This window comes from Achroia grisella, unplaced genomic scaffold, assembly GCF_030625045.1.
Source record: "Achroia grisella isolate CSIRO2021 unplaced genomic scaffold, CSIRO_AGI_Agris_v1 utg558, whole genome shotgun sequence".
NCBI classification, from domain to species: Eukaryota; Metazoa; Arthropoda; class Insecta; order Lepidoptera; family Pyralidae; genus Achroia; species Achroia grisella.
Genome location: NW_026712938.1, coordinates 2959048 through 2971156, shown reverse-complemented (window position 1 = coordinate 2971156; position 12109 = coordinate 2959048). Strand labels below are relative to the sequence as shown.

The 12109-nt window shown below is 31.1% G+C and overlaps 2 protein-coding genes across 4 annotated transcripts in view; both read left to right on the top strand.

Moving 5' to 3' along the window:
- Positions 1-6974, top strand: part of LOC131848492 (isocitrate dehydrogenase [NADP] cytoplasmic) — a 40205-nt gene extending 33231 nt beyond the window's left edge. The window contains exon 2 of one of the 2 annotated variants that reach the window (XM_059198374.1): positions 4708-6974. In XM_059198374.1, the coding sequence (XP_059054357.1) occupies positions 4715-5941 (1227 nt within the window). In that variant the 5' untranslated portion in view covers positions 4708-4714 and the 3' untranslated portion in view covers positions 5942-6974. The remainder of the gene's footprint in view (positions 1-4707) is intronic. The other variant, XM_059198375.1, reaches the window with a different exon arrangement.
- Positions 6975-10264: 3290 nt separating this feature from the next.
- LOC131848417 (uncharacterized) overlaps positions 10265-12109 on the top strand; it is a 43292-nt gene continuing 41447 nt past the window's right edge. For both annotated transcript variants that reach the window (XM_059198263.1, XM_059198262.1), the window contains exon 1: positions 10265-10486. In XM_059198263.1, the coding sequence (XP_059054246.1) occupies positions 10409-10486 (78 nt within the window). In that variant the 5' untranslated portion in view covers positions 10265-10408. The remainder of the gene's footprint in view (positions 10487-12109) is intronic.

Genomic DNA, 12109 nt, shown 5'->3' with positions numbered 1-12109 from the left:
ATTGACAAATAAAATGCTAAAGGGATTTTAATGAAAAGTGACAAGAAGATTGTATCAGGAGTACGGACATAGGCAAACTTTTATCTCAAAAATAAATGTGCCGATGTGAAAGTTCGTTATGGGTACTATACAACTGATATAAAAACTTATTTTTTTAATTTAAAAACTTAAAATTATTGTTTTTAATTAAAAACTTAGATATTTTTTTTATTTTTCAAATACAAACAATATACATAGAAAACACCCAGACCTATACAAACATTCATATTCATGAATACAAATGCAACGCGCGAGGAATCGAACCCGCTATTATCGGAAGTAAACCGGTGTGTTAAACCCCTAGACTATCGATGCCGTCAATATATTACATCAACTATATACACCTATGTATGTTTGTCTTTTTTATTATCTTGTGGACTTTACTTCTAACTGTGGTATTCGGAAAAACAAAAGGATATAAAGTTTTTTTTGTAGGTCGATTGGAATAATGCAAACATTAAGTTGTTGCGTAAGTAACATTAAGAGGACTATTACAAAATGATGCCGCTCAACTTTAGGTTTAAACGCATGGATTTACGCACACATACAGTAATACACGCACACAGACGCAAATAACCGTGTAGCTCAATCGGTGTGGATTTAGTATGAACCATTTTGATCCTTGTAATATTTTAATTAATAATGTGATATGTTTCTACTTAACTGAGACTACTTATTGGATTTTTTTAAATAACGTGATTTATCTTAATTATCAAAGTGCTAATAATGACCATATTTTTTTATTATATTATTCCTAGAGGGTTGATGTCAGGATGCTGGCCGATTGTACAACTAAAAGCCAAAACCTTAAGTAATATGAGTAACAAATAATTGGGAGAAGGACAGGAAGATGAACTTACTATAACATAAATTTACTAATTAATTCTTCTTACATATTAATTCAGTTTATTTATTAATAGATACAATATAATTTATTATAAGATACAATATAATTATTTTATTTATATATAATAGTTCTGTTTTCAAGGCTTTGTTTTGATTTAAAGGTCCCATCTTTATATGTATATTAGGTGTGTCCGCGACTTCGTCAGCGTGGTATAATGAAATTGACCAAATAAAGGAAATATATTTAGATTATAACCTAAAAAAGTTTCTTTGTTTCAATTAAACAATGACGATACTTTTATACAACCTTTCATCTCCGCTTTTAATCCCTTACAATACTTTTTTCGCACTATAAAGTAGTCTATGACCTTTCTCAGGGTATACTATCTGTGTATATGTATATCTATCTATATAGACTACCTGTGTATATATATGGTAGTGAATTTACAAGATACAGGGGAATAACACCCGAGTTTTCAGGAATGGTAACGCATGAGGGAAACAATGTGCTGATATGAACATGGCAGGTACTGCTCATGTATATAGGCGACGGTTACCCCTTTCCATCAGGAGAGCCGTCAGCTTGTTTTCCTTTCTAAGTTGTAAAAAAAGCTTCAACTGCTATCATTGCTGTTCCTGCATCATTGACGTCGCCGCATGATATTGGCTGATATTGCAGCTTCTCGTTCTTGGTTGGCCGATTCTTGATTCTTGATAAATAATTAATTGTTAATGTCAAACCTTTTTATAAATTATTATAAGACGCCTCATTGATTATATGTAATGAAATCACCATGAGCTATAGGGATTTTGGACAGAACCTTAAAAGACCTTAGAAACACCTCTGCTCTCATTGGCGGGATTACTTTTATACTTTTGCTGGAGATTTCTGAAAGACTCTCTGTGTCATTAACATCGTCTCCCTTATGGACTTTAATTGAAAGTTTAAAACTACTGACAAATTTGAGAGCTCATTTTTATGGAAGCACAGATAGTGATTTCCCACACTAAATGCTCAAACTTGAGGAAGGAATTTTTCAAAAGCATGATCCAGTCATGAAATTTAAGCCCGCCGAACATGTGCAATGGCGTCCCATTGGATATATTGCTTACTAAAGAATTGAAGCTTATATACCAAGAATACCGATGATTCCAACTGATCTGCCAATACCATTTTAACGGCTTCAATTTCCGGTTAAAATATCATCTACACATGTAATAGATCTATGTATGTTTTGATCTTAAAAAACTACGCAGATTTTGATTCGTTGTTATTTAATAGACAGAATAGATAGATTCAAGAGGAAGGTTTATATATAACGTCCCAATACTGTACACGGATTTTTAAACGCGCGATAACCTATATATCCCATATTCACGCGGGCGAAGCCGCGAAAACTTTTCACCCAAACACGCATAATTATTTGACATAACTGTACAGTAATGAAAGTCCAACGAGTATAATAACAGAATAGCTACAATTTAGAAATATCTGTATTGTGTAAAATAAAATAAAATTGGATAAAATATCTCTAAACATTAAGGAATATAATTTATATATAATTTGGTAATTTATTTACAATCCACATTGCATACTAGATGATATACACTATATAACACAAGACAAATGTACGTAAAAATAATAATGGTATTTTTATAAACAATAACCCTATTTTAATTTAGAAAAAAGCTACAAAATAAACTTAGAGTAAAATTGGTTTAATTTTCTTACATTTTTTTTCTCAGATAAGCGTTATTTTTTAAAATACTAAAATGTTCTCTTTTTTAATTTTAACAATTAATTGCCATTAGTGTGACGAAATACCATTCTTGTGCTTTTCATAGTCCAGCAGGGTAGGTAGGTTTTATTTGTAGCATAACTGTACTTTTGTCTTGGCATGCTAAAATAAATATTATTATTATATATATATATGTGTATATATATTTAACAACAACTTTAAATTAATATTCGTAGAAATAAATATATTAGCAAAATTAATTAAATATTACTTAAATTATCAAAATGGTTTAGTCGCTCTATACTAATGTTCACTGACGAATGTCTTATCTTAGCGGTGTTGTAAAAAATGGCATAGGTACGAGCGCTAGCGCGCCACTGAGAATTTACTTTTGGCGCAACGGAATTTATACAACTTTAAATTATTATTATTGTTTATTTTTTTCTTAGAAACTTATATATTTTTTTTATATTTCTAATTTACAAGTATATTAACTTTATTATTATGTTTTTTTTATGCAAAAATTTCGTTGTATTTATGAGAAAATTAGAAATGATTATGGCAAAGTTTTGTTGAAATTTCGGGTTTCATTATGATCAATTTTTTAGATATTTAAGTTGAAAATGAAAAAATGGACGATATTTTGTAATTATCAAGTTTTAATAAATATTTTGTTTGTTTATTAATGAACGACGACCCCAAACTTCTGTCATAGAAACTATGTAGGAAGACTAAACATGATGTTGTTTTTATTATGTAAATAATCGTCTTAACCTTTTTAAAAAAATGTGAAAGGCCGTTTACAATATAATTTTACAAAAAAAAATGTTTGCTTTTTTTTCTCCTCGTAAATTAGATATAATTTAACAATAAATGAATAAAAAAACTCATTTTCTACTACATTATTTATTAAAAACATTAAAAAATATCCGAAAGACTATTTTGTGTTGTTTTCTTATGGTTATTATTATGTTTAATAACTATGTACTTTCGGTTTATATATTTATACGAACTTTCACAGTAACTTTTAAAATGACCCGTCTGTAGCACGTTGTCTATTTTTAGTCCACTTATGTCTCATTCAGACCCAATATCTCTTATAATTCTATATTCATCCTTCCTTAAGCAAATGATCAAACCTACAATATCCACTTTGTAATGTTACTACATTATTATCAATATGATATACTAAAAGAATGTAGGTAGATACTTACGATAGCGATTAAACATCTTCACTCATTCTGGATTCTTTTTAATAATTTTTGTATTAATGACTACTTTTTACAATTGTATTCTGTTTTGAGTAACAGTAGATACTCAATAGATAACGGCAGCACAGCACAGATAAGACAATAACTAGTGGCTTTGACTGACATTACTTCATGAAGCGATCCCTTTGACGATAAAAATGCGTGAATCTTAAATTTGTCAGAAAGTATCTCGACTAAAGTCCGTAATACGGACTTTAGTCATTCGATTAAATTAAATAATCAGATTTTAAATGTTTTCGAAAAATATCTCTCTAAGGTTATAGTTCACACTCGGAATATAAAAGTCCTGAAATTTTAGTTAACATTGATAACCTAATTTTATAATTAGGTTATCAATTTATCGTTGTTGCCAAAATTTTATCGGGAGCTGTTCACCGCAAACAACTAACCGCTTGTTAAATCTGATATTGTTATTAATTTTGCAAGTAATAAATATGTATGTATTAAGCAATTTCGTGAAGTTTTTCTATTTCCAAATATAATATAGTATTGCCTTCCACTATGTGCGGTGTTGCCTTCCGCATCCGTTCACATACACACTCGCACACAAAAGATAAGTGGTTTTTGTCGAAAATAATAAATATTTACTTGGTACATTTATATAAATTAAATATAATTATTTATGTACATAAATAATATTTTGAATGTGTCCCAATGCCAGTTTTACCTAAAAATATATTCTGCCAGGTATTAAAATTAAGACATACCTACATATCAATAGAATGTCAGAAAATAGAATGTGTGAATGAATAATGTCTTCTGTATTACTTTCTATTAATAATAGTTTAATATGTCATGTTCTTTGTTTACAGAGCTACCATGTCAAAGATAAAGGCCGGACCAGTCGTTGACATCCTTGGAGATGAAATGACAAGAATTATCTGGGATCTGATTAAAGATAAGCTTATTTTACCATTCTTAGATATAGAATTGCACACATATGACTTGGGTATGGAATACCGTGATCAGACAGATGATCAAGTTACCATTGATTGTGCTAATGCGATAAAAAAATACAATGTTGGTATTAAATGCGCCACTATTACACCTGACGAAAAAAGAGTAGAAGAATTTAAATTAAAGAAGATGTGGAAGAGCCCTAACGGAACCATCCGTAATATTCTTGGTGGTACCGTATTTAGGGAAGCTATTATCTGCAAAAATATTCCTCGACTTGTAACTGGTTGGGAAAAACCTATAATCATCGGTCGTCATGCTCATGCTGATCAGTACAAAGCAACAGACTTTGTTGTACCTGGTGAGGGTCAACTTGAATTGATTTGGACACCGCCATCTGGACAGCCAATCAGACAAGTTGTCAATGATTTCAAGGGCGCCGGTGTAGCTCTTGGTATGTTTAACACAGATGCTTCAATTGTCGACTTTGCCCATTCTTCATTCAAATATGCCCTAGACAGGAAGTATCCACTTTATCTGAGCACAAAGAATACTATTCTTAAGAAGTATGATGGTCGTTTCAAGGACATTTTCCAAGAAATATATGATAATCAATATAAGGCGCAATTTGAAGCCGCAGGGATTTGGTATGAACACAGATTGATTGATGATATGGTTGCCTATGCAATGAAATCTGAAGGTGGTTTTGTATGGGCCTGCAAAAACTATGATGGTGACGTTCAGTCGGATTCGGTAGCTCAAGGTTATGGATCTTTAGGTCTTATGACATCTGTTCTTATTTGCCCGGATGGAAAGACTGTTGAGGCTGAAGCCGCTCATGGCACTGTGACCAGACATTATAGATTCTATCAGCAAGGAAAGGAAACATCCACCAACCCTATTGCTTCTATCTTTGCTTGGACCAGAGGTCTCTTGCATCGTGCTAAACTAGACAACAATAATGAGCTAAAGAAATTCGCTGAAACTCTTGAGAGTGTTTGCATTAACACTATTGAATCTGGTGTAATGACAAAAGATCTTGCTATTTGCATCAAGGGCATGAATGATGTAAAGAGGTCAGACTATTATGAAACCTTTGAATTCATGGATAAACTAGCCGAAAATCTTAAAAAAAGCTTGGGCAAGTGACTATATATTCAAGAGCCAAGATGTAATCTATAAAGTGTATTTTTCTTTTCAAATCAGATATATTTTTGGCATATGGGTATATATAATATAGGGAAGGTATTTTTTTTATTTAATGCATTTATTTAATTGTATTTTTTTTTTCAATAAATGTATTATTGTACAGTGCCTTAAAAATAACATCATAGTCTTTCTTTGACTGTTACTAATTCCATTTCCTATAACAGGGTTCTTTAGCCTCCTAGACACCGATCCTAGAGATTGAAAGGAATGATACCGTATATATAACTCCATTACCACAAAGAGACACTAGTTCGTAATTACTTATAGTTAGACAAAACAACAATAAAATACAAACATTAGGTTGATCTTGCGTAATATTTTCTCACGCGACATCCAATATTATGATTTTAAGCGTATGGTAGTGTCACGGGCTTTCAACGTTAAAATACTTGTATCGGCAGTACATATACTATACTACTTGTTACTAACTGCGTAAGTAATTAGAAAAGTTATTAGTATTTTTTCATAGGCTTTGTATGTAAATACGTACAAGCATAAAATAGTGCGTTGTCATTCTCAAATACTTGTATTAGTTGCGTGACTGATATTTATTCGAATATTGTTAACAAAGTGGACTTCACTCAATACAAAATACAATACTGTACTTAAAACGTGAGAATGTGATTAGATTTGTAGGTAGTGAAATCTTATCAAAATATAATTATTTGAACAGAATTTGTTAGACTGATACTGAACAAATAAATATTGGAAACATTTTTCTTTTGCTAGTTTAAAAATGAGATAATTATGGCAGTGTACCAGGGTAACTATGGGGATAATACTTTATTCTTCAGGAGTGACGAGGCATGACTGCTGACGTGGATATCTGATTTATGGTATTTAATGCATACTTGTGGTCAACGATTGGCAGGAATATTTAGTTAATTATGTTTCTCATTCAAGTTTATTTATCTATATACATAAAATGAAATTAGAGTGTCTGTTTGTAAATAACCGTTTTCCTACAAGTATATGAATATTTATAAATAAATAAATACCAAAATGTCATTTTTTATTATTACCATTGGCTAATTTCTGAAATGGCTGGACCGATTTTGACGGGACTTTTATTGGCAGGTAGCTGAGGTAATAAGGAGTAACTTAGGCTACCTTTATTATAGAACAATTCTTTTATTTTATAAAGATAAAGTTAAAATTGCACGCGTACGAAGTCGCGTGGAATATATAGTATAATATATTTAGTAGCTAGTATACAATATATTTAGAGTACGGTTGGTTAAATTACCTAACATGAATATCAGAATACAAGTTATATTCAATAAAGCAAAGTGCTATAATCCTGAATATTCTTTAGTAGGGCAACTTCGGTGCAGATGAAATTGATAGGATTACTATAATGCCGATTTTTAAATAATATGCTTGTTACATAATTCATTGACTATTAGTATGTTGACATGATTTTATCTAACTAGGGCACTGACCGTACCATACATAAATCACGAAGTGTACAGTTAATTCTGAAGGTCAAGCTCAAGACCGATGTTATGCTTTAATTATTACTTTAGCGACCCACCCCAGCATCACACGGGTTATTTAATTAATTGTATTATGACATGCATAGATAAATGTTCTTTTTCTCATTAATCAAACCAATACAGCCTCTTCTTTGAAATTGGAACATATAAAGGTAGATCATATAGATCATAGACTATATAAAGTTGTCTGCGTGGGTACGTCAGTCTCTAATACCTATTTTAGCCGCTAAGCAGCTTGCTTTGTAAGCTGTGTTTTGGTAGTAGATTGAGCCAGAAGAAATGAAATCACAATAAAAGAGACATGACATCTTAGTCATTTGGAATGGCAAGGCATGAGTGTTAACATTATGTTCATCGTGCTGTTCATGTCTACAGGCGACGGTTACAAATTACTACGTTTTATGAGTTGATACTACCGTCATTATGGTGTCACCTTCATAATTAATCTATACAGTAATTGCTATCAAAATACAGTGGTAAGTAAAAGTGGTTGCATTGTTTGTTACACAAAAAATCTTTTTAAAGCAACACGAACTTGCATATTATTAACTAATTTCATATCTATAATTGACTAATGTCATTTACCTACGTGCGGTCGAAATTTAAAATAATGTAAATAAAAAATTTTTCACGTAGATACTTATAAATACTCTTAAATTATCTGATAGCTAATAGTTTTTGTTACAAATGTTTACTATATGAATGTAAAAACAAAACACACTACACTCAATTAAAAAAATGAATGAATAATTATGTTTATTCCAACTACTTGCAGTCGCTTCTTATGAGTTGGACTGTGGAAAAATTTAATACCTTTATATCAGGGATCTTATGGATATGAAATATCTGATACGGATAGGTTTCGGATATAGTAGTGATTATTATACCAGATACGGATGCGTATATGAAATTATTTTGGATTATCCGTTATTTTCGGTTAATTTCGGTTACGGATATTAATTTTTTAAAGAATTTCAAAAGATTGACATTTTAATATGGATTCAAGGCTTGGGTATTTACCTACTATGAATATAAATTTCATATAGCACTGTGTTTATTTTTTATCGCTTAATTCGAATTTTAAACAGATGAAATTTTCAGTAGTTCCAGAAATTACCTATCAATAAAATGCAAATTTTGTCAGTATGTATGTGGATACATACTGGCAAAATATTATATAACTAGCTGTTACTCGTAACTTCGTTGCGTGGAATTGACTTCTTTTTTAGTTAAAAATCCAAAATATAGTAGCCAAAGTTACTTCTTATAACATTGGCTATCTGTGAATGAAAGTCCCGTCAAAATCGGTCAAGCCGTTTCAGACATTAGCAAGAACAAAGAGACAGGCACACAAATTATTTTATTGGTATAAGTACTTACTGTGTATCTATATCTACATTACATACACTTTAATTATATTTAAAGTGTAGTAGTATACAGTTACAATTTTCCCATGTTTTGCGGAAATATTTGTATGTATAAGTAGTGAGTTCGCGTGCTTATTGTCGGGCATTATTCTATTGATCTGGTATTTCCGTGAATTTTAATCTTATGCATATTACATATAACATACCGCTTGTCACATGTAGGTAATAAATGTGCCAATTAGTGGATACTCAATCCATCATTCGAACGAACAAAAATTTTTTTGTTAAATATGCAACTAATAGGCCTCGGTAGTCTTGCAGTTTAACACATCGCTTTACTTTAGATGGTCACGGGTACGATACCTCGGACGGTACAAACATTTGTTTTAATGACTATGATTGTTTGTATCAATCTGAGTGTTTTCTATGTAAATATATTATGTATGTATTTACAAACAAAAACACGTAAGTATCTGTTGTCTAATATTCACAACACAAACTCTGATTAACTTGAGACTAGATGGCCCTGTGTGAATTGTCACGGTTATTATTATTATAGGCTACTTCTGATCAAGGCCAATCATGGTCACACGGCTGAAGTCGGGCGCTTAACCTAGTTTATATGTCAGACAGTAACTAGTCAGCACTAATACAATTCGAACAATGTATTTTAATATTTAACTAGCAGATCTAGCCACGCGTTGCTGTGGCTAAGGTTCTTGATAAAATATTGCAACTAAAAATTGAAATGTAAGATTCAATTTGGCTCAAATTGCATACAAATCAAATTTGCATTCTGTTCAGTAGTTTACGAGTCCATCGCGGACAAATAACGTGACACGTAATTTTTATATATGTAGATATGCTGATGACGGCGCATTCAATTGTCTTATGATTTATAGTATTTGACAAGAGTACCTACATTGGTTACCGTTTTTTCCTGTATTATATTATATTATATTACATATTGATTAAATATGTTCCATTAAAATCAACGAGAACTCGGGATAAACTATTATATATATTTGTAACGTGATAGGTAAAAAGTATAAGTTATTGAGTTATCGGAACGGTGACGATATATACTCTTTCTTTTCTATTTAGTAAAAGTAAACAACCAAAATACTTAGTAATCAAATACTTTCGTATCACAGTATCTTACGTACTTACAAATACCTATCTACAAAGATCCTCATCAAATCGATGTAAGTACACACTGTCCTCTCTTATGGCTTACCCTAATGTGGTGAATCGGTTAAATTTTTCTATTACTAAGTCCCTACGAGACGGGTCGGCAAATAACTTTTCTTAGTGAATTACCGGCGGTTTCCCCTACAAGATCGGCCCTCCCGCCATCTCTCCCTCTGAGTGGAGTGCGCCATTCAACGACGGTTCGCGAAGCTCTCACGGTGCTTACTGCTTAGTACTTCAGTTTGGCGGGCTTAGCGTACGCCAACAGACGCCTCGGTGTCTTCTTACCGGATTGGCGGGAACTCCTCGCGTGTCCTGTAACGTAACATAAATCCAATCATAAATTTTAGTTTATGTGTAAACCGTGTAAGATGTCTATAAAATCCAGCTTCTTGATGCTTTTGCCATTGCTCATCTTAAGTAACGTTTCGGTAAGCTATCTCGTTGTTTATTATTATTACGATTATTATACATTTTCATATTCTTATTCGGTAGTTTTGTACAAATTAGATTTTTTATAGTAAATAATTAAAGAAATATATAATTTAGCGAGATATAAAGAGTATATATAATTGAAAATTCTACATTACCGAATAGATAAGTTAAAGGAAGTATCCGCGGTAACATTTTCAGAAAGAATTTTTCTTACTTAGTTTAATTTGGTATTTATTTTCTTATTCTGTATAGATATCTAATCATACATAGCTAGATGTCTGTTTTATTACAAATATTTATTCAGGTTATTATTATTAAGTAACATATTTATCTATATCCTATAAATATACCTCTACTCAATTATATAAATATGAAAGTTTTAATAACAAATTATTTCAATTATTTCTAAAATTTATAGATATATATATTAAGCAAAATGAGTAAATGAATTATTATTTTTTTAAGTTATATGGGTAGGTAATTCAAATTAAGAAAACATTATACATTTTTTTTTATTTTCGAGTGTTATTGTAACATAAGTTTAATTTAGAATTTTAACTTAAAAAAATATTGATTTGATATTATTACTTATGGGATTCAACTATTTTACGAGTACAAAAATAGTTCTAGCTAACTGGTATGTAAAAAAAAAATACGTTAATCCTATTGTTTATCTCTTTGCTAATTTTTATTCATTCTCTCTAAGCTGTCGTTTTAACATAAGTAACAAATATCCAAACATCTTTAACTTTCAGGGTTATAATGTATTAAGTAGGACTAAACGTACGAAATACGAAATAAAAACGTTCTTAAAGTGTATTTCAATTAGAATAAAAAATATTACTAGTAAGACTTGAAGAATAATGGCTACTAAAGGTCATACAACATTAAATAACTTACGATGCAATGAAATGCATCTATAACTCAAGTTACATTGGCATCTCACATAGCCGAGGGCAGCTAATCATACAGCGGAACTGTTACTGAACTTAACCAAAACATACTTATTGGTACAAAACGTTCATAACCTACGTATAAGTGCCGACCACATACGTTTAAACATCCATTAGCAACGATATGCATCGGTACTAACTGTAATTGTTGCAACATCATAATATCCAAATCGATTTCCGCTCAAAAATCGATTGTGGACAACTCGAATATCGACATACCGTACATATAGAAGGGCGTATCCAGAAGTAGCTATACACCGATGAGAACCGCTAGTTCGTCATATCAATTACTACTGCCGCTCTGATGCACCCAATTACGGGCTCTGCTTCACATAATTCTTATACGCAGACGTTAATATTACCCGACGGATAATCGTTGAGTTTAAATCATTATTATGCGGTTAGAAAATTTGTTTTGAAATAGTGATAAAATTTATAAGTGTTTTAATCTGAAAATATTCAACATAACACAAAATAAATAATATCCTTAATATATTACTTTTATTACCTGTTACGCGTGTCGTGTTTTGATTTTTTGAGGTTAGTAGATACCTAGCTTTTGTCCTCGTAGGTACAAGAATTTTCACGTCAAATTTAATTAAACGCATCTTAAATATTATCTCCGCCGTTTAGTTATAAAAAGGTAATAAGCATACAGACAGACAC